The following is a 27,827-nucleotide window of genomic DNA, read 5'->3' on the forward strand; positions in this document are numbered from 1 at the left end:
GAAAGCCGGATTTCCCGCACGGTCCCCAGGAGTCATCAGGACAGGATGTTTTCCCGTTTACCCCAAAGGGAAATCCTGAAACCCGCTCCGAGGGAGCTCTTGACCCGACTTGGAACAACGTACAGTACGTGAAGAAATGCCAAGATAAAATGAGGGTTTTCCACAATCCGCTGAATTCAGATTCGGAAGCAAGGATGAGACGCAGGCCTCCATCCACCTGAAGGCACCCTTTCCGGAGGAGGAAGAGGAGGCTGTTTCGAGGGTTAACAAAACAGGCTGCGAGGGGCTTCCTCTCTCCACCCAAAACTTGAGCGTTTCTTGCCTTGGGTACAAAATGAACGTCCTTTTGGCAAAGCTGTCTGGAGCAAAGAGGAGACGGGCAGGAAGAAATAAAAATAAAAATGTCCGTGGATAATGGGAGCTGTAGTTGAAGATGCCCAGTGGGCACCTGGTCACCAAGGCTCAGATGAAGAAGCTGACTGGTTTCCCCTCCAGCCTCCCTTCCCCTGCAAAACACGCACACACACAACAAGATCGCAACAAGCCTCTTTTATTAGTGTGGGGAAAAGACAGAAACGGCAAAAGCGGCGAACTTCTCAGTGCCCGACCGGAGTCTCGGCAAACTTTCTCGGCCTTTTCCCAAATCGCTTTCGGCCCAGGCTCCCGGCCGTTTCAGGGCGAGAGGGAAGGGCCCTTTCCATACCCGACAGGCACCCAGGGAGCCGCCGAAGTGGAGGGAGGCTTGTTCTGAACAACCGCCCCCCCCCAGGAAACCCAAACAGCAGATTTAAACACTTTCTCCCCTGCCTTCACTCTATTCCGCGTCAGTAACAGCGTTTTCCAAGCACTTTTTTTGGGGGAGGGGGTTGAGCCTACAAACGGAGGTAGCAGAAACCTAACAGATGTGCAGCGTTCCGACAAGGGTTGAGGTGGGGAGGGTCCCGGGACTTTACAAGCCAGAGTCGCCTCTGGGTGCAGGGGGGCCGGCGGGAAAGGTGGTCTCTTTCCACCCACCTCGTGATCCGTAGCCAATGTTAGTAGAGGGGCTGATGTTAATGAGGAAGGTGGCCTGAATTTAACTCCCACCCCATATTAATTTTTTTATTTTTTTATTTTATTTATATCCCGCCTATCTGGTCGGTTAAGACCACTCTTCTCGGAAGGGAGGAACTGGCAGCCCCTCAGTCCACCACACCCGGTCGTCGATACTGCAACCACAATGTTCTTCAGCATCCTTGATCAGAGTCACATTCTCTTCCCCCCCCCCAAAAAAAAATACTGTCTCAGGAGCTTTTCCGACTCCTTGTACCTCTTTGAGGTTGCTTAGTTGTTGTTTTTTTTGTTCAAGTCTTCTAGAAACGGAACAGGATTTGCTTTAACGGAACAAGAGACACACACACACGCCCCAGAAGCAGGGAGGTGGGGGGTCCCAAAGGAATAAGTGCCGCAACCCCTCATGGGGATAAACCCCGAAAGTGCAAAAAAGGGATGGAAAGAGAAAACGGGAGGGGGCAACCCCTCGAGGGTGAGGTTTTTTTTAAGCACAAAAATGCAGTCCCGGCATGCTCACCCCCTTCTGCAAACAACAAGATATCTTGCACATTTAATTACAGGAAAGGGAAAAGGGACTGATCAAGTAAATGACCCCCCCCCCCGAAACATCCATCTGAAAATACAAGGTGAGCTTTCCTGCAGCCGTAGGAACCGCTTCAGAGATGACTGTCTTAGACTCGGCCCACGGGCGTCCTCTAGCGTGCTTTGCTACCTTCTACCCTCGTCGGCCGCGGGGCTCCAGCCAGAGGCCTGCTCCCTCCTGGCCGTCTTGAGGGGCTTCAACTGGAAGCTGAACCCGCCACCGGTGCTCAAAGCAGGTCCTCTGTCGCTGTGGCCCCTCCCGAGTCCGAAACCAGGCAGAGACCAGGGGGTGGGAAATCCGACGAAGAGCGAACCTGGGGAGGCAAAGAAGGGGGCCGCCCGGCCCCCGAACAGTGTCCCTTCCTTCCAATTCTCAGCCTGATCCCCTGCCTTTCGGAAGACATTTTAAAGAGCGTCAGTGCACGGGCTGGGCTGTTTCGCCTCTCCTTCCGTGGGCGAGATGTTCATGTCGCCATCTCGTGCAGGCTCCCGGCTGGCCTGAAAGAGGCACCCGCTCCAACCAGGAAGGGGAACGTTCCTTCAGGGTGGCCACAAAGCCCAGAAAAGGGGGGGGGGGGGAGAGAGAGAAGGAGCTTGGTAAGGTTGAGAGTCTACTCTAAAACGGTAGCAGTCGGGGCCGCCTGTGGGGTTGCCACGGGCCAGATCTTCCCCAGCTTTGGAAAGACTACGAGCAACACATGCTTGGATTGACTGGGTCAGGATCACGTGCCGGGAAGACGCCCAGCTCCTTGTGTTAGTGCTGGAGAGAAAGCCCAGAAGGCAGCGATTCGGACCAAGGAGAGGCAGGCAAGGTTTTGGGGGGGGGTGTTGATGGGTGGGTGGGGGCTAATCGATCACAGCAGAGCTGCACATGGTGTTCATGCCGCAGGCTCGTTTGCCCCGATACAGGTAGTAGTAGCCCTGGGAAAAACAGAGAGAGAGGAAGCGGGTCAGTCGGGCGCACGGATCCTGGCAAGGGGTCTGGGCAAGTATCGCTGCTGACTGGCCAGGCAGAATCTCACCACACCTACCCAGGGACGAGGCCTGCCTCAACCAAAGGGGGGGCCCAAGTTGAAAAGAGGCCAAGAGGCTGCTGGGAGGAACAGAATCGGGCCCCAAGCCCAAGAAGGCGCCTCCAGTTTTCCTACCTTCTGTTCCAAAGCTGAAGTGGAGCCGACCAGGGAGAAGGGGAGGATAACGTCGCCGAGGAGCAAAACCACCCTCTTGCAGCGCCCTAAAAACTCACCCGTTTTATCTGGCAGGGAAATCCACCCCGTTCCTCTTGGGCTGATGGTTCCCCCCCTTGGGGGGGGGTCCCCCCAGACGTTCTCAGACTGCAACTCCCAGAAATCTCCTGGCCCAGCACAGCTAAGGGGCGAAGGCTTCTGGGAGTTGCAGTCCAAGAGTATCTGGGGACCCATGAGGTGGGGAACCCCGGTTCTTGGGAAGGGAAGAGCCCCCCCCCCTCCGAGCTTACCTTCTCTCCCCAGTCTTCGCCCCAGCTGTTCTTGATGGCCCAGAAAGGGGTCTGGCCACCTGGGGAAACAACAACAGAGCCACTGGGGATAAGGGAGCCGCTGCCACCTCCAGAGGGAACGCCTCCCTCAAGGCCCTGTCTGCATGCAGGGACTCCCCGCCCCGCCCCACCTCACTTACGTGTGCCGTAGCCCACCAAGAGGACTGCATGGTCTATCATCCACGGATTGCACAGCAGGAAGAAGGGATGGGAGACTCCCCTCCGGTAGAACTGGGGCAGGGGGGAGAAAGGAAGGGCAGGGAAAGACTTTTTGAGTGGGTCACAGCCTCCAAAACAGACTCATATAAATAATCTGCTCTTCAGCTCGGTCGTTTGCTCCCTCCCGGGTCACTCCGTTTAGCCCCCCCACAAGCAAACAGGAATGGTGCTTTAAACAGATAGCCTGTGCCTTACGACTCTGAGTGTGATTTTTTTAAAATGTTGCTTTTGTTTACCCTTTTTCAGTGTCATCTCTAATTCTTTTAAATTATTTGTACAACCCTTTTTAGTTTTGTCTTATAATTTTTTAAACTGCAGAGCTGGAGGCGACCCTGTAAGATCATCAGGTCCAGCCCTTGTGAAGGAGGTCCGGGGGGGGGAAGGATTCGAATTCCCAACCTCTGGCGAACCACTGAGCTATCCAGCAGTTCACCAATATTGTTTTTTAATAACGTAAGCCTCCTTGGCTTTATATATATATCCCTGCTTGCTTGCTTGCTTCCTTATCAAAATAGTCAAGCCATGTCCAAGCTACAAATGCTGTCTTTGAGCAGCACCCAGTTCTTAACCCTGCGCTGGAAAACATGGATTTACAACATCCAGACAAGTGACAGCTGGGGCAGAGGCTGATGTCCCATAACCAGGGGGTTACGGCAAAAGCAGCAGTCCAGAACCCCCCATCATCTGCCCCCAGAAAGAGTGAGTGACCTCCAGGGTGGAGGGGGGAGACGGCCACAGCCCCCAGCCGGTCTCACCTGCATGGCGAAGGCGTTCAGAGCGATGGAGATGGGCCCGTTCTTGGCCAGCCAGGCCGCGATCTCTGAAATGGGGAGGGCGGTCGGTTAGGCTAGGGCTGCGAGGTGACATGAAAGGCTGCCCTACAGAGGAGGAGCAGGATCTGTTCTCGACCATCCCAGAGGGCCAGACAAGTAAGAATGAGCTCAAGCGACAGGAAGGCAGATTTCAGTTGAGTATCAGGGAAAACTTCCTAACTGTTAGAGCAGTATGACGATGGAACCCATGACTCAAGAGGTGGTGCAGACAATTCAAGAGAAATTTAGCCAACCCCATGGCAGATATTCTTTGACTGGGATTCCTGCCTTGGGCAGAGGGGTTGGACTAGATGTCCTTTGAGGCCCCTTCTGACTCTGTGATCCTAGGATTCTATGCATGGTGGCAAGAAAAAGCCCGCCACTGAAATCTAACAGAAGGCCGAGATCAAGCTGTTGATTTTTGGTTTAGAAAAAGGATATTTGCAAGCCCAGAATTTTGATTTTTATAAACATCAAATGAGTAAGGAAACAGAGTTTAATTTGTTGATTCAATTTAAGGCACTGACCGTGTTGTGTTTGTTTTGTTACTGTTATTGACTCCAAACCACCCAGAGGGGTTAAGAACTCTGGAGGGTCAGGCGGCCGATATAAAAAAAATCAAACCAACAAGCAAAGAGGTGGGACCGCCTCGTCGGTGGCCGCTCTCTCCTCCCACCCACGTACCCTTCTCGTCGCGGGAGATGCCCACGGAGCTGTTGATGTACACGGCCACCTTGTCCTTCGAGAAGTCGCATTTCTGCGCGAACCCTTCGTAGCTGTAGTCCCGCTCGGTCTCCAGGCCACCTAAGGGAGGGCAGAGGGTGGGAAGAAAGCCAGAAGCCGAGAGCATTACGATCACGGCAGGAGTGCCAGGAACAGGCTGGGCTTCAGCGGTGCCAAAAAAGGGGGGGAGCTGGGAAGGATTTATAAAGCACACGCCCAGCTTCTCCTGGGTTCCAGGACGCTTTCAGCGACGGAAGCAGCAGCAGCACTCGGCGATCGACAGAAACCAGCGGCTGCTGTACAGAACTGCGCTACCCCTTTCAGCGGTTTGACGTCAGCCGTTCCAAAAACAGAACTGCGCCGTCAGCGAAAAGAAGCACAAACGCAGTGGCTGGAAGGAGCGCTTATTATTCCACAGCCAAAGATCAGCCAGCGTTGAGACTGTGGTTTTTTAGAGGCCCACCCTGTGCTTTGAAAAACCCAGGAGGATCAGGTGTAAACGATCATAAAAACAACCCTAACGGGACAGGCATAAAAGGGGAGGGGGGCGCATGGACAAGCTCCTGCCATGTGGTGTTTTTTTTCAAGCCTGTTTCAAAAGCAGATCCAGGCTGGCTGTGGAGTCCTCCCCCCCCCCCGCCAGAGAGATGGGTTCATACAAAATGGAAAGGTGTCGCTCACCTAACCCTTCGATGGCTTCGTAGGCGTTGGAGGGCAGGCCACCCCCACAGGCCTGATCCAGGGCATCGCAGTCGACCAGCTCTGTGGAGCAAGCGGGCAAAGAGAGGGCAGCAAGTAATCACCTCTGAGCCCCAATGCTATTCCCAGTCTGGAACCCCCTCCCTCCGCAGGAGCCTGGCTTTCCGCTGTGAACCCCACCTCCGCCCGATGCCCTCTGCCATGCCCCTGGACAAAACACAGAGAAACGCACCTCCTCTACCTACCACGGCCTTCTTCTGCCTCTATCTAACAGGCTCTGGGGGGCGGAGGCTCTTGTACAACCACCCTCTAACCCTGGACACCGATGGGAGTCCTTCTCCAGAGCGACGGGCCCACCCTGACACCAACCTACCTTGCTCGGAGAGCGAGACGAGGGAGCCCTTGCGCAGGAACCACTGCCCTTCCACGTTGCCCGTGACGGAGAAGGCCCAGCAGGAGCCACAAGCGCCCTGCAGCCACAAGGAGAGAAGATGGCTGGGGCGGCTTGGTCTGGAGATCCAGCTCTTCCCCCCCCCCCCAAGAGGAAAGGGCCGCCCAAGAAAAGCCTGGGAACAGCCTCAAAACTCATAGACGCTCGAGCCGAAGCTTAGGAAGAACTTCCTGATGGCAGAAGCTCCCACACTCCCCGGCTGCTGATCTGTTTCTGGGCACAATTAAAAGTGCTGGTTCTAACTTTTAAAGCACGTCTCCCTTGATGAAACCCCTCGGGTCTTGAGATCATCGGGGGAGGGGCTTTCTCTCCATCCCACCACCTTCACAGATGCACTTGGTGGGGACACAACACAGGAGAGGGCCTTCTCTGCGGCCCTTCAGAGACTCTGGAACTCCCTCCCACTGGAGGCCCAGGCTGGCCCCATCTTTGCTGTCTTCTCGCAAGCAGGCAAAGACCTTTCTCTTCAGGAGAGCCTTTCCCTGAGCGACTATCTGTTGGGGATGATTTTTAACAAAGAATGGGCGGCCATCCGTCAAGAACACCACTGCTATGCTCGGACAGGAGACAGAGAAGGACTGGGGTCCCTCCTTCCACCAGGACTCCTTCGCCACCCCAGGTCTGAGCCAGCCGGCACCAGGAACCTCCTGCTTCCCACTCTCCACCTCCTCTTCACAGGAGGGCCCAGGCAGCAAGGGTACAGAAAGAGGGGCTTGCTGAGAACTGTGGGTGTTTCTCTCCCTGGACCCTCGAAGCCCCCCCAGAGCGAGCCGAGGGAGACCCACCTGGTTCTTGACCCCCGTGACAGCCCCGTAGTCCCGCCAATCCCACTGGCCTGGGGGAGGGTCGGTGGGGATGGCGGCTGCTTTCAAGGGCCGGCCAGGCAGCTCGGCCAGCAGCGGGTTGAGGTGCGTGGAGCGGAACTCCTCCTCTGGAAGAGACAAAGAGAAGGCGAGTGCGAACTTCGGCAAGAAAGACGAGAGCCTGAGACAAGCGATCCGTTCTACCTTCGAATGTGGACCACTTGAGAAGGTGTGCAGACAATTTCATGGAGGTCTGGGCGGCTACACAAAGAGGCAGGAGGGGGCTTCTCCTCCTGGAGTCTGTTCTCCAGGACTGGGGTCAAGACGACGCTCAACAAATGAGCGGCGCAGGGCAACTCCGAGACCAACCAGTGTGGCCATCCCAGTGGGTTTTTCCCACCTCCAGAGATCCAGGCGGTGCAGAGACCCATTCCTGGGCTCTGGGTGGCCCTGCTCCCACGTATCTACCACAGAAGCCACCAGCCGGATCCTTCCCCTTTTCTCAGGCAGTGTACCTGTCAGGTCGCTGAATTTGGTGACTCCGTATTCCGCCGTGCCCTGATCCAGCTCCTGGATGACCTGGGCCTTCTCAAGATTCTCAGCAAAGATCCGGAAGCGCCGCTCGGTCTCTGGAGGGAAGGGACCCAGAGGAACAGTAGCGGGTGATAAACGCGCTTTATGTTAGCCCACGACCTCTCCCCTAGCAGGGGGCTCCCGTTTTCGTAGCTTATTTCCCAGGGCCTTGCGATCAAGCTCTGCTGGTGGGGGTCCTGTGGGGTCGCCTGGATCAGGAGGCTCCAGGCTAGTTGGCCGCCCGACCAGCAGTGACCAGAATACAATCTCCAAAGAGAAGCAGGGCCAGTTCTGGGAAGGGTCCGTGGGGGGGGGGGAGAGCGCTTTTCACTTTTCCTGCCGAATCCGACGTCCACCGGGACCCTTCCCGCACCTCTGGGGGCATTCACCTTTTTTGTCCTTGTAGCTCTTCTTATAGGTGATCACAAAGTCCTTGAAGAGGGAGGCCAGGTGAATGGAGGCATTCTGAGGAACGGGGGAGAGAAAAAAAGAGTCCAGAACTGAGAAGTTAGCAAGCAGGAGCTGCAGGAGCTAAATAAACGGACCTGCCCTCTGACGGCTGTGTGTGATTTCTCCCCCCCCCCCCCAACGGTCAGGAAGAATGGGAGCAGTACGTAATGCCCGAGGGCCAAATGCCACACTCCTCGGCAATGTGGTGAGTTAAGTACTAAGCGTGCAGAAGCAAGCTGTACGTGCAAATCTCCCTCCTCTGAACCCCCGGCTGAAACAGGAGCAGGCCTGGAAGGCAAGTGGTTCCTCCATCTGCTCCCTTGAGACCAGCTCCCTCCCTCCCTCTCCTCCTGCAGGAAACCTCCCAGCCTCGATGCAGGCAAGAGTCTCCACCTCTTGGGGGGGGGGCAAATCAATTCCTGGGAACCCAAGACCTCCAAGTTCTTCTCCTAAGGGGTCTCGCGAAGGCCAACTACAGAGAGAAGGAAAAAAGGGATAGACACCCACCTGCAGAGACCTCTCGCCCTGGAACAGGTCGGCAGCTTCTGGACCGGAAGCCTGGGGGCGAAACACGGCCCACCCGCCCCGTTTTGCCGCCTGGATGATCTCGAACGGATCTGTGCGGATGAAGAAAAGGGAGGGAGTTCAGTTCCAAACCAAGTTTCCTGCTGAGTGCAGTCGCTAACTGACTGGAAGGCAAGGATTTTTTTTTGTGCCCCCTGGAAGTCCGCAGCCTGATGAAGGCCGGCAACCCAAGGCAGAGCGACTTTCCTCCCTCGCCCGCTTGGCCTTCCGCCGGTGCTTGCAAAACAACACCGAGGAAAACAACTTAACATCACGGCCTCTGTTTGTTTTCCCTCAAAACAGAACAACACAGAGAACCTCTCCCAGGATTAGGAAGGGTTGGGTTCGCTGAGGTGGCTTCTGTTTATCCTGGCAGGATGAGAAGAGCGTGATTTGGGCCCCGCATTTTTAATTTTTAATTTATGAATCATTCAGACCAACTGGACTGGACCTACCAGCAGGACGACACTCGTGCTGAACCAGTTTCTTCTCGCCGGCCCAGGGCTGAATCCAGACTTCAAAGTGGCAGGACTAGGTGCAAAGAGGAAAGACCGGGGAGGGGTGAATACGAGGCCCAGGATGCCAGAGGGAGGCTGGCAAAGAAGTGAGGAGTGGCCACTAGGAGCTCGCTCAGGGGCCAGGATCCTCAGCGGAGGCCTTCCTCGTGGCCCCACCAGCTTTACAAAGAGCGTCTGGCTGGGAACACGAGAGAAAGCCCTCTCGGTGACTGCTCCCAGGGACCCTGGAACTCCCTGCCACTGGAGGCCAGGCTGGCCCCATCTTGGCCACCCTTCCACAAGCAGACCAAGAGACCTTTCTCTTCCAGCAGGCGTCCCCTGAGTTGCCAGATTGTTGTGCCTTTTACTGCTTTGAATGTGTTTTCATGTTGCTTTTGTTTACTGTTTTTTAAAAAGTATTGTATCGGTTTGCTTTTTTTTAGTATTTGTACACTCACTGTCCATTTTTAGCTTTAAATAAGGTATTTTAACGACGTAAGCCACCTTAGAACCTTCTTTAGGAGAAAGGTGGGGTTAAAATAATTTTAATTAGTTAATTAAATAAACAAATAAACCCATTGAATAAGGAGATCACAGAACGCTTCCCTCCCAAACGGCAGGCAGGCGATGATCTGTCAGCTGACAGCACCCTCCACTGAGTTGGCCTTGTTTTGAGGGAAGCTCATGCCAAGCGAGTCAGCTGAAGTCAGTCACGAGGCAGCCTATGCGGTGGGGGGGCGGCGGGGGGGGAGATGAGCTGGCCCAATCCTGCATCCCCATACACGGCAGGGCAGACAGTCAGTGGAAATGATGGCCTTGCTAACTCTCCATCTGCAGGCGTCAGCATCTCTGTTTCCTGCAGGGACAGGAAGCGCGGAGCCTTCGGGGAGGGGCCGAAGCACTTTCTGCAACAGGCCTGGGGGGTCACTTTGGGACGGATCACCTTCGGGTCCTTCTCCTGCACCCTGAAACCAGGGAGTGGGGAAAGTGTGACCCTGCTAGGCCATTCCCATCCTCCACGGCGGCTGACCTGAACTGGCTGGTGAGGATGGGAGTCGCTACCCAAGGGCATGCAAGCAGGGGTTAAGTGAACGGCTTTGTAAGGGGCTTCAGGCCCTGAAACGGGGTTTGGAAATAAAATGTTCTGTAAATAGGTTGGGAAACCTGCTTCTGCAGCTTTAATCGCGCTCACCGAGACATCAGCGAGGCAAAGCAAACCTGGAACCCCCAGGGAACGAAATCGTCAGATTCGAGGCCCCAGGTAAGCTATAAGAACATCAAGAGCGCTACGCTGGATTAGACCCGGAGTTTAGAAGCAATCCATTACAGGTAACAGGTGTTGCATTACATTTAGGCGACCACGCTGCTCCCTTTTCAAAATGTAACCAACAGCAAATCTTCCCAAGAAGACAAATCAGCAATGTTTACTCATTGCACTGAAAATGATACTCCTGGGGGGTGTTGTTAAAAGACTTTAGCCATTTTTCTATTTTTAAATGTGTGCACATTCTGGGCCCTCAAGTAGGAACTGACTTCTAGCAACCCTAAGCAGGATTTCAAGGCAAGTGAGATTTTTAAGGACTTTTTAACCCAGTGAGAGTCCATGGCTCAGCAGGGATTCGAACCCAGGCCTCCTGAGTCCTCGTCAGTCACGCTACCCACTACACCACACTGGGAATCCATTTTTAAGTGCAGCTTCCCCCCCCAAAAAAGAGGGTCACCTACACCATCAGTCCACTGGTCCCATTTTTAAAAAATCAATCTTCCAAGTTCTGGTTTAAATGGAATACCCTTCCGTTGCTGGTGGGAAGCCCCCAAGGGTGGCAAGGTCAGGTTTTGCCCTCCCTAGGCCACCGTCAAGAGTTCGCCACCTTCCACACCCCTTCCCTCTGGACCCCAAAATCAAAAGCACAAGCAGAACACAACGGCTGACCATTTGCTCCGGCTCTCCTTGAGAGTTGTGACGGGCAGTGTCCTGGCCCGCAGCCTGGCTCTCGCTGCGCTGACCCTTCAGCAGAGTGACGTCCAGGTAGTATTTGAGCCCGTTCACCACCTAAAGAGAGAGAGAAAGAGAGACAGATCTCAGACACGCAAGACAGGGCCAGCAGATGCAAGCGTGAAGCTGGGCATCATGGTGCTGCCCACGGGGAACCCAACTGGTTTTGCCAGAAGCCATAGCAGGGCATGGTGGCCCCGGACTTTGTAAAAGAAGGGAGGAAGTTAAATAAGCTGGGGGGGTCGGAGTGTATTCAAAGACAGGATCGAGCGGTTTTCCCCTGGGATTCAACAGCAAGGCATGGAGCGTTATTAGGGCAGAACGAGGTTTAAGAGAAGGCCTAAGGAACGCCAGACCAACGGCCACAACGCTGGGAAACATTTACAACATGGATAGGCTGAAATGTTGACATTTCATTATCCTTTTGGGGACACATCTCTTCCCCCGATGCACACACGCATGCACACACACACGTTCTTCTAAGCCTCGCTCTCTCTCTTGCAGCTCATTGGGGGATCAAGCAAGAAAGCTCCTCTCGAGTGCCCGAGCAGGGAAAAGCGATTATCTGCCTCGCCAGCTGGTCCGAGACAAGAGCGGCCGCTGCGGGCGAGCGGAGATAAGAGCCTTTTCTCCTAGATACAGAGCAAGACGTGAGGGACACATCGCAGGCCATGTGGGGTGCAGAGTCGGTATACCTGGACCAAGGAGAAAAAAGGAATTCCTCCAGCAACTACAGCAGGACTCCCCTATCCGTGGCCCCTCAGTCTCCACTGATTGATTCCCTTATCCGCTGGCTGAAAATACTAAATAACCCCCCTCCCCAGAAAATACCTATTTATTATGACTTTCTTACTAGAGAGAGAGAAACAGAGACCATGCACTGTATAGTGTTCGATACGGCCACGTTTCTCATCATCCGTGGCTTGGAACCGGATCCCCTGCGGATCCCGAGGTCCTCCTGTATGAACTTTTCCCAGGAGGGTCTTATGAAAACCAAGGCGCCTGATCAGACAACCTGGGGAAAAGATCCTGAGGGCCAAAGGATTAGGTGTAGGAACTGAAAGCACATTTTCTGAATTTGGCATCATCTTGGGAGCAAAGAGGACAGCGGTCAGGAGAGCCCCCAGCCGAATAAATCCCTCGTCAGCCCATCAGCAAAATGGACAATTAAGCGGAGTCTCAACCCTTCTTCCTGATCCTCCTTGACTTACGGGGACTTCAAATCCTATTAAGGTGGTTTTAAGGTCTGTTGACACCTGGATTCCTCCCAAGGTGCTCCCTGCCCCCCCCCCCCGGGCAATATGGGTTGATCCCCTCCCAGCTCAAGGGTGTATTAACAGACTTTTGAGTCACTGCCCTAGTTGTTGTTGTTGTGTTGTTGTTTTTGCCACCTAAGTCACAGGTGAGTCACTGCCAGGAGCAACCCCTACAGCCTTGGCGGTTTCAACCCCAATTAGCTTCAAATGCAGGAAAGGTGAACGCCCGCCTGCCCCGCCCGTCAAGGATTTTAAATTAGCCAAAAGCCCAATTAATCAGCGAGAGTGGCCAGAGACAGGAAAAGCCTCACCCGGGATTTTTCCTCCCCTAATAGACTTTTAAAGGCAGTCCAGAGGGATTGGAATCCATCCAGAATGATTTTAGAGGAAGTCGGTTGTTGATCTGATCATTACGAGAGGAAAAAAAACAGGTTTTCCTTTGGCATCCGTACAAATCCCATGGGGTGAGGAATGGGCTCTGGAGTTGTCCCGGGGAAAAGTGGGTGGGTGGGGGCAGGAGAAGGAAGAAGACCCGACGAAGGAGGAGGAGGCTGTGACTCCTCTTTGCAAAGGACTGGCTTCTCAGCTGCAAAGAGAGGTCGTGTTTTGCTTTTTGCAAGACGGAAGGGTCTGTGTTCGAGTCCTGGGCGTCTCCAGCGAGAAAGGTCCCAGGGCGGCAGCAAGGAAGCCTTTGGCAAGAAGCCCCGGCTCATCAGAGCAGCCCATAACGAGCAACCGGGCACAAATCTTCTGATTTCAAGGTATTTCCAGATCATCTCTCCTCCCCTTCCACCCCCCCCCCTCGGCTGATCACTCTGCAGGGCTGTTCTGTTGTGAACATTTCCCCCCCCCCTTTCTAGTAAAAAAACAAAAACAGGTGAAAAAATGGAGGATGGGAGTTGTAGTCCACCCCCTCCTCCATCATAATAACCCCCCCCCAAGAAGGTTTCTGAGATGATCCCAAACTCTTCCCCACCTTTCTTCCAAACCTCCCCCCTCCTCCCCAGGACTTTGGAAAGGGTCCCCACCCTCGGAGATTACAACTCCCATAATCACCCCTGCCGAGTCAGCTGGGGAGAATGGGAGTTGTGTAACACACACACACACCTCCCAAAGTCCTCCAGCTCCAGACCTTGGAAACAGTTTCCGGCAACCCCCCCCCCCCTCGCTGCCTTTGGGACTCCAGCTAGCCACACAAACCCTCTCCCGTCCTCTGGGGATGATGGGAGTTGTCATTCCCACCCCCTCCTCCCCAAACCCCACCCTCAAATCCCGGACTCCCCTCAAACTGACTTTCCTTCCAAACGCCTGGTGGTTTGGGACGATAAACCCCATAACCCCCAGTCGGCTGCCCTGACTGGGGATTATGGGATTTGTAGTCCAACCCCGAAATATACCCCCACCTCTCTCAAAGGGGGGGGAACCGTTGTTTTTTAAAAATTAACAACCAAATGTTTTCCCTTCCGTGACCCCTTCTCACACACACACCCCCCCGGAAAGGCTCACCTGGCTGTGGGCGGAGCGCAAGGCCCACAGGTGAGCCCCCGAGGCCGGGCCGGCCCCTCCTCGGGCCAAGGCGAAGCGGGCCGCCTCCCGGGCCCCCTCCCAGCCCCCTCCTCCGGGGAAGCCGGCCTGGGCGGGGGCCCCCGGGACCCCCACGGCCGCCGCCGCCAGGGCCCAGGCCAAGACCCCAAAGAAGGCCGCCCGCAGGAGCCGCCGCCGCGACCAGCCGCCTCCCGTCGCCATGGTTGCCGAGAGCGCCCCTCGGAGGAGGAGGAGGGCGGGGCTTCGCGGGCAGGCCCCGCCCACGGAGGGGAGGCGCCGCCATGTTGTTCTTCCCCCTGAGGGGCGGGGCGCCAACACGCCTGCGCCAGCCGAGAGGGGGAAGGGCGGGGCCTGGCCGTCCGGGAGGAAGGCCCCGCCCACCCGGAGACCCCGCCCACCCGCCGGAGGGCTTGTTTGGGTGGCCCCTCCATTCCCCGGGCTGCGGGGGCGGATGGGATTTGTAGTTTGGGCCACAAAATAATGATTATATATAAAAAAAAGGGCCAGACTTCAGCGCTTTGGGAAGCGGGTTCGAATCCCCTTGGAAACGGCAGAGGTGGAAAGGGACCCTGTGGATCCTGGATCCCAGGCCTTCTCAAGGAGGCACAGCGGGAGGATTCGAACCCCCAACCTCTGGCTCCGCTGCCAGAGGCCAAAACCCTCGAGCCGTCCACTCCATGTGCCTGAGGGTAGACGGCAATCCCTAAAATCTCAAATTGCACTAAGTTGGGGGAGGGGGAAAAAGTGTGATTCTTAAGCAAAACCCCCCAAACTAAGATGGAATATTTTTATTCAGAGCACCCAGCAATCAGGATCGCTCACCGGGCTGGGCGTTGTGACATTCAAATGTCTGCCACACCCAGGCGGATGGAGCAGTCCTGCAAGAATCAAAAGATCTTATTTATTTATTTTATTTATACCCCGCCTATCTGGTACAATCACCACTCGGCTGTTTGGGAGACCTGACGAGTTCAATAAAAGGTACTGCTAGGATCTGCATTGGCTGAATGGCTGGAGTTCTCTCTCCCTCGGCGTACATGGGAAGGCAAACCGTTTTCAGTGGAACCGAATGCAAGGAATCGAAGAGGCCAAAAACCGAACTGATGGCTAGCATTCACTGTCGGTCGACGGAACCGCCTCGATGGCTTTTCAAATAAACAGACTCGTCAGAAGCAGGCCTGTCTCAGGAGCTAAAGAGAATCCTCTCCCCCCCCCCCCCGGAGGCACCTTGACTGCTCTCCGGAGCTCAGTGTCATGGTAGGAAACTTCTGGCTCTCTGGATATTGCTGGACTACACCTCCCATCATCCCCAACAAGAAGGATGGAGGGGCTGAGCTGCTGGGATCCGAAAACCACCGGAGGGCCGAGGGTTCCCCACCCACCGGCCGTCAGGAACGGTCCCTTGGCTGACGTCTTCTGCCCCCGCGATGCAGCAGCTTCTGCTCCTGGGCTTTCATCCGTCTTTCATCTATTTTATATCAGTTTCAATGGTGGTGTGTGGAACGAGAGGCTTGCTCTGTCTGTGTGGTGCACCACCGTCCAGAGGGCCACGGGTCAGATGGGTGCTTTTTAGAGAAGTTGAGTAAAAAAGCCAATAAATCTCTGTACACAATCTTGTCGATAACTGTACTCACTATCTCCTGACCAAGAGGAAGGACCCAAGCTAAGGTTTCTTCAGGTATAAGAGAGCCCAGTGATCCGTTTTAGCCTCGTGGCAGAGAAAAGGGGCTTATCAGCCATGCTCAAGGCACTCACTCACAAGAGGCCCGGTTTAAAAATGCCCACGGAAGGAGGCTGAGCCATCCAAACCCGTTATCCAAGGCAGGTTCCCATCTCTGAACTGGGTCTCCCCTGCTCAGTCTTTTCATTCTCGATAAGGAACGTCCCGGTGGATGCTTGGGGGACGCCGGTCTTTGTCTCACAAGAGAACAACAGCGGCTTCAAGGAAGCGTTAAATCCTGTCATGCCTTCTCAAAACTGGGGCCGGCTGGATTCTCACCCCTTGCCCCCCAAAAAAGGCAGGGGAGGGGATCAGAGTCAAGGGACTTAAGTGGGACTTAAGTCCTGCAAGTGACTCAACATGAGGTTTTTTTCAGTGACTCAGGCCCGATTCACACCTCGTAACCACCCACCCCCTTTCTTCTGGGGAAAGAAAGCTTATTTTTGATATAGAGTCAGGCTCAGGACTCGGACCCAAAGTCTCGCCAAAGTCCCTGCTGAAAAGGAAGCCGCATCCTCTGCAGGTGATGCCACCTCTCCCCCAGCGTTATTGTTATGCCACTTCCCGCAGATCGCCCCAGTCCATTTTCACGCCAGGCTAAAGATATGAACACAGCTTCAGTTTTATTGTTTTAAAAACTCTGCAATGATTTTTTTGGTTCCTGCAGGTAAAAGCAGGCCGCATAAAAGTCGGGAGGATCAAAACGTGAGGGAGGGGATGGGGTGGGGGACAGACACAGAAACGTTCCCTAACAGATCGGTTGCTTTCCAAATCACAATTGAAACCTGCAGCCACGAGAAGTGGGCGCTCTCGGGGAGTTTCGGATCAAGGCCCCCGAACAACGCAAGGGGATGAGATCTCCCAAAGCCACACGGAAGGCTGCGGATTCTAAGGAAATCCAAACCGGCATGCTTTCCCCCCCCCTTCCTCCCCGGAGGAAAAGGAGCGCAGTTACATTTTTTTAAAAATAATTTCCAGAAAGGCTATTTCTAGGGTCGGGAGGTGACAGCCTGCAAGAGGCCCCCTTGGTAGATGGTGCAAGATGGGTCAGGAGGAGGAGGACGACGACAGAGGGTGGGAGGGGTCTTTCTCTAGCTAACTATAAAAGCCAACACCAGCCTCCGCCGAGCACGGATCGGCCCCGCTCACAAGAAGGCGTCGCACCACTCGCGCAGGCAGCCGTAACAGTCCCGTGATTGCTTGGCGTTGGCGCCGCACGTGTCCTTCAGCCACTCGCGAAAGAGGTCCTCGTCCTTCTTCAGCACCAAGAACTGCCCCAGCACCACGTATGCCTGAGGGAGGGTTTACAGAAAACACATGGGCTTTTCAAGCAGGCATTTCAGGTTCTCTCTCTCTCCCCCCCCTCCAGCTTTTATACCTGTGGGCCATTGAGGAGAATCAGGCCTTATAACCTCTATTTTTCCCCATTGCCACCACTTTGAGTTTTTAGAGCTGCTGATCTGTTATCGAGATAGATTATATATATATAATATATATGGTTTGGGTGGGCTTTGACTTTTCTTTGTACTGTATGTTCATTTTATCACTGGAAGGAAGGACAGACCAGGCCACAAGATGGTGAAGCATAAAAATACAATAAAGTTGGGCCCCCGTATCTGTGGGGGACTCACCCCAAAACCCCAGAGAATGCTGAAAACCACAGATAATAGTAAGCAATATATTAAAAAAAGAATGGGGGGGGAGTACTTTCACCGTGTATTTACCAGAACTGGCCACTAGAAGGAGCAAGAGACCATGCTGTGTATTCTTCCATAAAATAGCGTGGTCTCTGGCTCCTTCTAGTGGCCAGTTCTGATAAATACATCGTGAAAATAAGAATTTCTATTTTTTTCCTCCTCTCCTTTTAATGTTTTTAGACTGCAGACACTGATCCCATGGTTACGTGGGTCCATTTGTACAGAAACAGATCAGCTCAGATTTCAAACCATCACCTTATCCCATGTTCTCCCTCCACCGTCCCGCCAAACCTGGATTTGAACTCAGACCCCGGGAGATACCTTGTCAAAGCCTTTGTCTTCCAGCTTCTTGCCAAGGACGTCTCCGATGCCGGCCAGGGTGCCGACGGGCTTGTCACCCATCGGCTCGGCCACAAAGTCCCGGTGCTTCTGGCTGGTGGTCATTTCGGCTGCCGCTTTGCCTGCAAAGGAGATGGAGAAGTCAGCCAGACTGCATCGTGGGGAGAGGGAGGGGAGGCAGTCCAGGAATCACCAATTAGCCGGGCCATCTGATTCCACCAACTTTATTTCTACTTCTCCAGAAGTGACTGCATTTTCGTTTCTAGTACAGTGGTGCCTCGCAAGACGAGCACCCCGTTTAACAACGAAATCGCATTATGGCGAAGTTTTTTGACAGGGGCTGGACTAGATGACCTTAAAGGGTCCCTTCCAGCCCTCTTCCTTCTATCCTTCCGCTGACCAGTGAAGACCCAGCTTCACAGGCAGGCTCTTAATCATCACAACTGTTGTCTCCAGATGCCTTCTTTAAGTTAATTTTGAAAGCTTACTTGCTTTTAATTGTTCAATTGCATTTTAATCAGCGTAGACTTTAATTCGTTTTCAATGTTTACGCGTGATGTTCTTTTAAAGGTTTCACGTATGATGCTCTTCTTTTTCAATATCTAATTGGGTTTATTTAAAATATTTTTATCCCCCCTTTCTCCTTAAAAAAAAAAAGAACCCGATATATTTTTTTGATCATTTAAATTTTTAAAATGAGTTTTTAAATTTAAATCTTAATTTAAGCGAATTTGATTTTTTTAAAATAATCTTTGATTTGTTTTCTTCCCGCTTGAAAAGAGCTGCTGGTTTTCAGGCAACACTTTTGCTGCCCGGCCAGTTCTGGGAAGCCGCTTGAAGTGAACTCGGCCAACAGACCCCCTCTGGAAAACGTCCTCTTTTTTTAGACCCCCAAAAAAGCCCCTGGGACAGATGGAGGGACTCTGGAAAACAGAGGGGGATGGTGGGACTTGTAGTCCAAAAGTGTCATTCTCTTCCCCCCCTCCCAGTATTACCTGTACAGGTAGTTGGATGGGTGGGCAAAGAGATTTCTGGGAAGGGGAGGGGGATGATGGGACTTGTAGTCCAAAACTGAAGGCCACTGAGCCTGACACAGGGCGAGACACTGGGAAATCAGGGGATGGTGGGACATGTAGTCCAGAAAAGAGCTTTTCCAAATAGCCACTATAAAAATGGCGGTTAATAAGTTGAAACCTGCCCCCCCCGCCGGCCCGAAGAAAGCAAATGAGCCTCAAAGGGGGGGGCATGGAGGGGAGTCTACGAGGGGATGCTGGGCGTTGTAGTCCCCCAAAAGAACTTTCCCCAGGGCGTGGGCGAGGTGAGGAGGTGAGTCGGCCTAGGAGCCGCCGCTTCCCCCCCAAGGACGAAAGGCGCCCCCCCAAAACCACCGGCGGGGCCTCGTGGAAAGTCGGCGGGCCCGCGGGACTCCCCGCCACGAGGCAGGCCGGGAAGCCCCGCAGGCCTCCGGGCCGAGGCTTCGCCGTCCCCACACGACGACGCCGCCGCCACTCACCCGACGCCTCAACCGCCGCTCCCGCGCTGCCGCACTTCTACTTCCGGGGCGAAAGGGCGGCTTTAATCCCGGCGGCCGCGACGGGGGCGGGGGCGCTCTAGGCTTCCGCCGGGAGTGTCTATGGCCCATCGGCACCTTTCGTCCCCCCCGGGACGTTCTAGGCATCCGGCATAGGCTTTCTATGGTTGCTGAGCGCTTTTGGGGCGCTCTAGGCGTCCGCCGCTCTATGGCCGCTGGGATTCCAGGTTTTCCCCCAAAATGAGAAGCTCCGGAAGGCGATTCTAGAGACGCTCCAGGTAATATTTTTTGCAAAATGCAAAAGCTGGGGGGAAAGGGAGGGTGGGAGGAACGGCAGCCCGGATGCAAAGCCGTGGCTTTTAAAAATAAATTAGCCCTGGCCAGAAACCATGAGCCAGAGTGTCCCTTGAATAATAAAAGCATGCAATTAGCATTTGCAAAAGTTATGGTGCTGATGGGTCTGACTTTTCTCTCTCTCCCCTCGCCCCACTCTTCTGAGGTCCTTAAATCCAGTTTTGGGCATTGCATTAAAGGCAGATTAAAACAAGGGGCCACCCTTTTGAATGCAAAAGATTGCTGAAAAAAAGGGTGCAGATCCTACAGTGAACGGTTGACAGGACTGGGTTAGGGTGAGCCCAGAAAAGATTTAGGGGGGGAGTGTGTGTGTGTGTGTTTTCTCTGCCCTCAAGTCAAAACCAACGTCTAGCGGCCCTAAAAGGACTTCCAAGGTAAGTGAGATGTTTAAGGAGTGCCTTTACTGGTTCCTGGTTCCCCTGTCAGTTTCCATGGCTGAGCCAGGATTCGAACTCAGGACTCCAGAGTCCTTGTCTGCTACTCTCTCCACCATGCCACACGGGGGACACACTCTTCTTAAAATACGGACAGAGCTGCCCCCACCTAAGAGGTTCTTCTGCTCCTCCTGCGGCGTCTGAACGTTGGGGGAGCTTCCTTTACAGGGGCCGGCGGGAACAGCTCCGTGAGTCAGGTTGGGAGTTCGAATCCTCCCCCACTTTGCCTCCCGAGAGAAAAGCCAGCCCGGGTGGCCTTGGGCAAGGTGCCCAGGATTTCCGCCTAAGATCAGGAGAGAAACCACTTAAACCAGAATGAGCGTCCCAATAAAGGAAAATCCTCAATGATGAGCCGGTGAAGGTTTCCTACCTCTGGATTTTCTCCACCGACTCTGGGGGGGAAAGGGTCTGAAAGGGTGGACTAGATGACCTCCGGGGATCTCAGAGTCTCTCCTTCTGTGAGTCCCTCGGTCGGGGTCCTCACTCCCTCTCTGGATCACCTTTTAGGGGGTGGCAGCTGAGAGGTTTGGCCTCCTGCCGCCACCACCGCCGCCATGTCCGAACGGGAGGAACGGCGCTTCGTGGAGATCCCCCGGGAGTCGGTGCGCCTGATGGCGGAGAGCGCGGGGGTCGAGCTGACCGAGGAGGTGGCGGCCATGCTGGCCGAAGACGTCTGTTACCGCCTGCGCGAAGCCACCCAGGTGAGTGGCCAGGTCTCGGTGGGCAGAGCGCCCGTCCCTGGCCTCGTTTACCTTCTCGTGGTCCTGTTAACGCCGAAAACGAGGCCGGTGGCCACCCCTGAAGACATTGAGGAGCGGCCTTTTTTAAAAAAACAGAGAATTTCTGCACATTAAGCAAACATTTTTAAAAATGCAGTATTTTAAAACCCAGGGGTGAGTGAATGAAAATTTTTAACCTTAAAACCATCAGCCAGCAGTTTGGGGGTGGGGAGTGGAGCGAACCAGGAGGCCAAGGAAGGCTGCCATCCCATAACATGGAAGTAACGAGTTGCAGGTAATCCGTTTGCATATTAGTTATTTAATTTGGGGGGCAATGAAATTATATTTGGAAATCAAGGTAAGTAAGTAAGTAAGAATAATGTCACTCTACGGGCGCACCATAAGGGTGTGACGTTTACATGGCTCTTTTTCAGAGCTTGGGAAATGATAGGTGTTCAATGTCCGCTTTCCCAGGATTATGGGATTTGTAGTCTCGTGCCATCAAAAAATAAAAGAGAGAGAGAGAGAAATGTTTTCATGATCTGTTTTTTCCCCTTTCTGTCTGTCTCATTCAGAATAGTTCACAGTTCATGAAACACACGAAGCGGCGGAAGCTGACGGTGGAAGACTTTAACCGGGCTTTGCGCTGGAGCAACGTAGAGGTGGGCAGCGGGGCTGTGCTTTCTCGGAAGCAGTGTGGGATAGCGGTTAGTGCACTGGATAAGGGAGCTGTGGCTTCACTGCCCGGCCTGCCCATAAAGGTCACTGGCCTTCCTTGAGCCGTTCTCATCATCTCAGCCTGGCACGAGGAAGAAGTAAAATCTACTTTAAAAAAAAGTATATACACAGATACAGTATCAGACGCCCCTCTGTAGCTGTGAGCCATTTCTACTTTTGCAAACTGGGGGCAAACATGTGGAAACGGAGCCTGTCCTCTTGGGCCCATCAGGAGAAGGCAGGATTTTCTGGAAAAGACAGTAACGATGGTAAAAGTCGAAGGCAGTAGGAAAAGAGGAAGGCAAAACACAAGAGGGTTTGACTCCCTAAGGGAAGCCACGGGCCTGCGTTTGCAAGAGCTGAGCAGGGGCTGTTGAGGACAAGGGCCTCTTATCAATAAAAGCGGAGAGCACTTATCAATAAAAGCAGATAGAGATAAAACAGAAGCCTTGTACTCACGGGAGGCCAGAGGCCGCCAGCTGCCGACTAAATTCGTCATGGATCCTGCCCCGTTGGTCACGAGACCTTTTTTAGCACCTACCTGAATGCTAGGGAGGAAATTTGCAAGCTTTTCCAGTTCTCCTGAATTGGAGGGGATCAGAAACTCCTCTGGAGTAGACCTGGCCACCCGTGGGTATGGCTTTCCTCCTTAGAGGTGATGAAAAGTATCGGCCAGAATCTTCTTCGTTCCTCCTCCTGAGGTGACTCTTATCAGCGTAACTCTCAGCCACGAATTGCCACAAGTGGAGAAGTCGGCGTAAGCATTTGCTGTCACGCACCGGTCTCGTGTTTTGGCACACCGCCGGGAATGCCTGCGCCGACTTCTTCATTTATGCTGATTTGGTCTGAGTTGTGCCTACGGAGCTGTGCGGGTGTATGTAAAAGATGGGGAAAGCACCCCCCCAAAAAAGGAGCAAGCGAAGGGGTCGTCCATCTAGAAACTGTCCTGTCCTCCCTTGCAGGCGGTTTGCGGCTATGGCTCTCAGGACGCCCTCCCTTTCCGAGCCTTCAAAGAAGGAGAGCTTTACTTCCAGGAAGGCCGCGAAGTCAATCTCGTGGAGCTGGCCCTGGCCACCAACATCCCAAAGGGCTGCGCGGAGACGACCGTGAGAGGTGAGCGGCATGGAGGGCACCGAAGGTTCAAGCGGGCCCATGCGGTGGGTGGCATTTTCTCCCATTTTAAGAGGTAGAAATGCATTCCCCAAAGGTTTCGCTCCCAAAAATGAGGGCTCTAAGTTGAAATAGTGGGGTGTTTTTGGTCCCGACCCTTTGGCCCTCTTCCGCCCCAAGAACTTCTCCAAAGCTGAACTTGGCTCTCAAGCCGATGGAGGTTCTTTGCCCTTGATCTGTCCGGTTGGCCATGTTCTCTCAACATTACCTGATGTTGTTGGGGATCTGACCTGTGGCACGCAGGTACCTTCTCTGTTTCTAACCCTCTCCTCTCAGAGCCCGGGTGCAGAGAATGCAGGCCTGCAAACTGCAACAGAGATCCTAAACATTGGCCTGTAGAGAAGTAAATAAATCCGGTTGCTAACCGTCCATTCTGCTTTTTCCAGTTCACGTCTCTTACCTGGATGGGAAAGGGAACCTGGAGCCACAAGGATCAGGTAGGAGCTATTTCTTCCTATGGGAAACACGATCCGTGTGCTTCCAGTCCTGCGAGGTAGGACAGAGGGCAAGATCTGTCTGTATTCCTCGGACGTGGGCTGCCGTGGCCCCTGTATCTGATGCCTGACTGCTTTGATCCTCTTCCTTGGTGCTTTCTGTCTCCAGTGCCCAGCGCCGTCTCCGTGCTGACGGATGACCTCTTGAAATATTACCAGCACGTCACCCGGGCCGTGTTGGGGGACGACCCTCAGCTGATGAAGGTAAAAGGGAACCCACCTCGGAGGGCAGGATCGTGCCCTTGTGTTCTGGGGGTAGGAAAGTCGAGCAGGAAGAGATGCTTCCGTCCATGGGATCTCAAGAAGAATCAAACAGGCCGACTCCTGAAAGCTGGGAGGAGTTGGCCGGTGGTAAAGCAATTCGGAAGTGATAAAGAAATCCAGAAGCGCCTGCAAGGTGCGATCCAGGCTGGATGTTTGGGGTGACGTGGGCGTCCCCTGCCTGGCGCCTGACCTGCCACCAGAACAGTTGGGGAAGGGCTAGAGAGGTTTTGCTTAGATTTCTCAGCTTTGCAGGCGGGCGTTGCTTCTCCGGCAGGAAAGCCCAACGCAAAGCAAGCCTCTCTTCCTTTCCTGTCCGGTGGCTGCTCGTGTAGGCTTTCTGGGAGGCCATCAGAGTCACAGCGGGACTGCTGCCTCTGTGGAATCAGGCCCCGCAGCTTCTGTTATCCACTGTCTGGAAATATATTAAAAACACGAGAAATATAGATTTCTACACTGTATTACCAGAATGGGCCACTAGAGGGAACTAGAGTCTCAAATAGAGTCTCTAGTTCCCTCCAGTGGCCCGTTCTGGTAATACAGCGTGGAAACTTATACTGTATTTCTGGGGGTTCTAATTTAATATTTCCAGGCAGTGGATAACGGAAGCTGCGGGGCCTGATTCCACAGAGACAGCAGTCCTGCTTTGTCAAAATGGTAGCTTCACCGAGCCTGGCAGTGCCGGATGGAGCCTCGCCTGCTCAAAAGTCCCTGGAGCAGTTTCGGTCTTTGTGCATCATCGCTGCCCGGCCTATAACAATCTTTGGGGGGGGGGGTGTTCTTCCTGCTTAGGTCGCACTCCAGGACCTCCAGACCAACCCCAAGATCGCCGCCCTCCTGCCTTACTTCGTCTACATCGTGAGCGGGGTGAGTGGGGACGGCTCGGGGGCCCAGTCCCTGCACCTCTCTGTTTGGGGGGGGTGAGAGAGAGATTGAGTTCAGCCCCTGCCGGCTTAAGAGGGGATTTGGGGCCTTGTTGTCTCCACCCACCCCTGACGTTGACCTTGGGCGCTTTGCGCAGGTGAAGTCCGTCAGCCACGACCTGGACCAGCTGAACCGCCTCCTGCACGTGGCCAAGAGCCTCATCCAGAACCCCTACCTCTGCCTGGGCTCCTACGTCAAGAGCCTCATCGCCAGCGTCATGTACTGCGTCCTGGAGCCCCTGGCTGCCTCCATTAACCCCCTCAACGACCACTGGACCCTCCGCGACTACGCGGCCATGCTCCTCGGACACATCTTTTGGTCTCTGGACTTCTCTTTTTTTGGGGGGGTGCATCCCTTGAGGGCTGGGTGGGGGGTGTTTCCCTCTTTTCCCTCTCTCACCCTTTCCTTCCTTCCTTCCTTCCTTCCTTCCTTCCTTCCTTCCTTCCTTCCTTCCTTCCTTCCTTCCTTCCTTCCTTCCTTCCTTCCTTCCATTCCTTCCTTCATGCACTGGGGGGCAGCTAAAAACCCAGGACCAGCTTATGGCATTTCCAAGTTAAGCTCCTTCCTGGAAAGGTTTCTGAGCTTCATTGCAGGGATCCAGCCTGCCACCCGTGTAAACACCAGAAGCCCACAGGCAGGACCTGGAGAAGACAGCCCTCTTTCGGGGTGGGGTGGGGTGGTTTTTATTATTTTCAAACAGTGGATAAGTGAAACAGTGGATACGGATCCCCACAGATAAGGGGTGTCTAGTGCATACCGAGGCGCCCTGCTTTAAAAGCCCGTCTTCCATGCTTCTGCAGGACTCACGGCGACTTAGTGAGCAGCCTCTACCACCAGATCCTGCTCTCGCTGCAGAAGGTCCTGGCCGACCCCGTCCGACCCCTCTGCTCCCACTACGGGGCCGTGGTGGGCCTCCACGCCCTCGGGTGGAAGGTGAGAGGCTCCGGGCGAGGTTTCCTTTGGTGGTTGTTTTTTTCCTCCCCTCCGCCGGGCAGCCTCCACCTGCTGATCTGACTGGTCCTGCGTTTCTCTGTCTCTCTCTCTCTTTTGCCCAGGCCGTCGAACGAGTTCTCTACCCACACCTCTCCACCTACTGGTCCAACTTGCAGGCTGTGCTGGACGACTACTCCGTCTCCAACGCTCAAGTCAAGGCTGACGGGCACAAGGTCTACGGGGCCCTCCTGGTGAGTCTCCCCCCCCCTTCAAGATCAGAGCAAACGACACACACACAGGCCTGGACCCTGTGGAACAGCCAGCGTCCTTCTTGCCTGCAAACGCTTGCCGCTGGGCTAGTGCCCCTTTCAAGTGTCCTGGGAATCCTGGCTGTCTCCCTGGGGGGGACCACAAGACGGGCGGGCAGAGAGCCCCCTGTTTCCCCCGAAGAGCCCCCATCTCTGGCTCCTGAGCCTGGAGCCTAAACAGAGCTATCCAGCCAGAGGAATAAAGATCATATATTAATGGGTTTCCGCCTGTACAGAAGGATCCCCTGAATCCACGGGAGATGGGTTCCAAGCCCCTCCAGCGGACGTTGAAAAAGGCAGATTATTGCAAATACTTATTTTCATAGTGAATGTTATAGAGAGCCTGGTCTCTGGCTGCCTCTTGTAGCCACGTCTGGTCACTTCAACTTTAGAAAGAAATCGCTCTGGGATTTCTCGTAGGCGCCCTAGGCGAGTGGCCCTCTTGTGGTTCCTTTAATCCTGATTTTCCTCCTCCCGTCCTCTAGGTAGCTGTGGAGCGGCTGCTAAAGATGAAGGCCCAGTCGATTTCCATGCCGGTCCCAGCGGAGGGCTCCGGCGGAGAGGGGCGCCCCCAGGAGGGCTTCCCTTGGCTCAGCCCCCTCCAGGACCCCCAGGTGGAGTTTGGCTTCGGCATCGCCAGCCACCTGCTGCAGCTGGGCAGCGGCGGGCCCCAGGCGGGGGCGATGGGCCTCTCGGCCAACCCGCCGGCCGTCTCCCTGAATGAGATCTACCAGGAGCTGTACTGTTTTTTCGGGGACAGCCTGGCCACCCGCTTTGGCACCGGGTCGGGGCTCTGCCCGGGAGAACCGGTGCCCGCCAGCGCCCCAAAGGTGGTGGATGCCAAGAAGGAGCCCCCGGCCTTCGGGGCCGGGGACACGGGGCGCAAGATGCCCCAGCTGACGGCCAACGCCACGGTGAGCCCCCGAGAGGAGGAGAGCCCCCGGGGCGAATTCTCGGCCGGCCGGCCCACCTTGCACCGTTCCGCCAGCCTGGCCCGGTCCCGCAGCGCTTTGCGCCAGCAGGGGCACCGCCCGGGCATCCGGGACGTCTTCCAGAAGTCGCGCTTCTCCCCGCAGGGGGCGCCTCGCTTTAGCTTCGTGATTGCCGGGCGGCAGGCGGAGAGGCGGTGCCAGGGGCGCCTCTTTCAGACCCGCTTCCTCCAGCACCACGGACCCAGCCAGGTCTCTCGCTACGCCCAGAAGCTGCCCATGATCGGGCGGACCAGCAAGCCGGTGAAGAAATGGGCCCACACGGGGTATTCCCTTTACCTGCCCCTCTAAGGCGGGGGTCCCCGCTCTGTGCCCATGCCTCTGCGCTCAGCCCCGATACCAATGCGTTGGTGGGACCCCGACTCGTCTTGGTGAGATCCTCCAGTTCTTCAGAGCAGGGTCTCTTAGGCTGCCACACCTGCTGCGTGGAACGCCCTTGCTCCGGAAATATATCTACCTGCAATTTTAGGTACAGTGGAACCCCTGTGGGATTGCTATCGATGGATTCATTTATTTGTAATCTGAAAATATTAAAAAGAAGTAAATAGAAAAAGAAATGTCTATTTTCATGATGTATTGACCAGAAATGGCCTGCAGAGGGAGCCAGAGACCGTGCCATGTATTTTCTTGGAATGAATACCATCGTCTCTGCCTCCCTCTAGTGGCCGATTATGGTAAACACATCATGAAATTTTTTTTGACATTTTTTCTTTTACCATGCTTTTTTTCTGGATATTTTTTTCCTTTTAGTTTGCTACTCTCTGCAGTTTTCTGCATCTGTGGGGAGCTTGGAACCAATCCCGTGCAGCTATAGGGTTTCTACTGTATTTTTGTTTTAAAAAAGGAAACGTGTTTCTCTGTGCAGCCTTACAAGAGACTGCATCATTTCTGATGAGTCTGGGTGGCTGTTTTTGACCCCTGATATCTTGCAGCGACTACATGTCTTGCCAAAAAAATGGGGGAGTACATGTTGAAACTTGAAACGGCCAGAAATCCCCTTCCAGTTTTTTCCCAAAAAGGAAGGTATTTAGATGTTAGCTTTTCAAATAATTTCTTGCCAATGCCCGATGAACCAGCCCTTGCCAGCATCGGAACAGAAATCCCAGCGTTCCTTTTCTAAGCACATCCAGACGTGTTGATGAAGCTAGAGGGATGTGAAGTGAAATATTTAAGATCGCTCTTCCCCCATTTTTGTTCAGGAGAGCATTTGGAGAATTTCTAGGAATCTCTCAGGCCTGTTCACCTCTGGATGACACAGACCTGGATGTAAATTTGTGAGTTTTCTACTTTTGTGTCCATGGTTTTGTTGGTGTGTGTATATAGCATATATATATAAAACCTTTTTTTGTAATTATGAATGTTGGATACCTCTTTGAAATGTCTGAGTAGAAGGAGTTGATAAACGTTTCTAATGAAATAAAAATAATCCTTGTGGACATTTGAATTGCCTGATGTGTAACCTGTGTTCTGGGAAATAATATTATTCATTCAATTATAT

The 27,827-nt window shown here is 54.1% G+C and overlaps 3 protein-coding genes across 4 annotated transcripts; 1 reads left to right on the forward strand and 2 right to left on the reverse strand.

The window, feature by feature from the left end:
* Positions 1-531: 531 nt before the first annotated feature.
* On the reverse strand, positions 532-13,979 carry CTSF (cathepsin F). Its single transcript, XM_072983798.2, has 14 exons — positions 13,701-13,979; positions 10,876-10,995; positions 8,901-8,976; positions 8,389-8,498; positions 7,821-7,896; positions 7,374-7,487; positions 6,841-6,986; positions 5,978-6,074; positions 5,587-5,667; positions 4,867-4,986; positions 4,126-4,190; positions 3,292-3,382; positions 3,113-3,171; positions 532-2,556 (listed from the first exon to the last, which is right to left on the reverse strand). Exons 1-14 carry the CDS (start codon positions 13,938-13,940, stop codon positions 2,482-2,484), a joined length of 1,470 nt encoding a protein of 489 aa, XP_072839899.2. The 5' UTR covers positions 13,941-13,979; the 3' UTR covers positions 532-2,481.
* A 2,084-nt stretch (positions 13,980-16,063) lies between these two features.
* BANF1 (barrier to autointegration nuclear assembly factor 1) lies at positions 16,064-19,165 on the reverse strand. 2 transcript variants are annotated; one of them, XM_072983812.2, is made up of 3 exons: positions 19,009-19,165; positions 17,478-17,617; positions 16,064-16,751 (listed from the first exon to the last, which is right to left on the reverse strand). In XM_072983812.2, the coding sequence occupies exons 2-3, from the start codon at positions 17,598-17,600 to the stop codon at positions 16,605-16,607; spliced, it is 270 nt and encodes an 89-aa protein (XP_072839913.1). In that variant the 5' UTR covers positions 17,601-17,617; positions 19,009-19,165; the 3' UTR covers positions 16,064-16,604. The 2 variants fall into 2 exon arrangements, with proteins under 2 accessions (XP_072839913.1, XP_020665894.1); XM_020810235.3 differs by lacking the exon at positions 19,009-19,165 and adding an exon at positions 18,491-18,960.
* TAF6L (TATA-box binding protein associated factor 6 like) lies at positions 19,164-27,773 on the forward strand. The gene is made up of 11 exons (XM_072983813.2): positions 19,164-19,304; positions 20,322-20,515; positions 21,109-21,195; positions 22,213-22,363; positions 22,807-22,857; positions 23,024-23,118; positions 23,968-24,042; positions 24,197-24,417; positions 24,900-25,032; positions 25,155-25,283; positions 25,826-27,773. The coding sequence occupies exons 2-11, from the start codon at positions 20,369-20,371 to the stop codon at positions 26,618-26,620; spliced, it is 1,884 nt and encodes a 627-aa protein (XP_072839914.2). The 5' UTR covers positions 19,164-19,304; positions 20,322-20,368; the 3' UTR covers positions 26,621-27,773.
* Positions 27,774-27,827: the final 54 nt, after the last annotated feature.

Source organism: Pogona vitticeps, chromosome 15 (genome assembly GCF_051106095.1).
Source record: "Pogona vitticeps strain Pit_001003342236 chromosome 15, PviZW2.1, whole genome shotgun sequence".
Taxonomy (NCBI): domain Eukaryota; kingdom Metazoa; phylum Chordata; class Lepidosauria; order Squamata; family Agamidae; genus Pogona; species Pogona vitticeps.

Excerpts from the sequence above, each read along its gene's own strand:
- CTSF (XM_072983798.2), bottom strand. The coding sequence starts at position 13,940 with ATGGCGACGGGAGGCGGCTGGTCGCGGCGGCGGCTCCTGCGGGCGGCC. Across the intron at positions 8,977-10,875 it reads AAGGAGAGCCGGAGCAAATG|TCCTGCCACTTTGAAGTCTG; the intron begins GTCAGCCGTTGT and ends CTTTGCACCTAG. Across the intron at positions 6,075-6,840 it reads TCACGGGGGTCAAGAACCAG|GGCGCTTGTGGCTCCTGCTG; the intron begins GTGGGTCTCCCT and ends TTGTGGCTGCAG.
- BANF1 (XM_072983812.2), bottom strand. The coding sequence starts at position 17,600 with ATGACCACCAGCCAGAAGCACCGGGACTTTGTGGCCGAGCCGATGGGT. Across the intron at positions 16,752-17,477 it reads AAGACAAAGGCTTTGACAAG|GCATACGTGGTGCTGGGGCA; the intron begins GTATCTCCCGGG and ends ACCCTCCCTCAG.
- TAF6L (XM_072983813.2), top strand. The coding sequence starts at position 20,369 with ATGTCCGAACGGGAGGAACGGCGCTTCGTGGAGATCCCCCGGGAGTCG. Across the intron at positions 22,364-22,806 it reads CGCGGAGACGACCGTGAGAG|TTCACGTCTCTTACCTGGAT; the intron begins GTGAGCGGCATG and ends TGCTTTTTCCAG. Across the intron at positions 22,858-23,023 it reads CCTGGAGCCACAAGGATCAG|TGCCCAGCGCCGTCTCCGTG; the intron begins GTAGGAGCTATT and ends TTCTGTCTCCAG.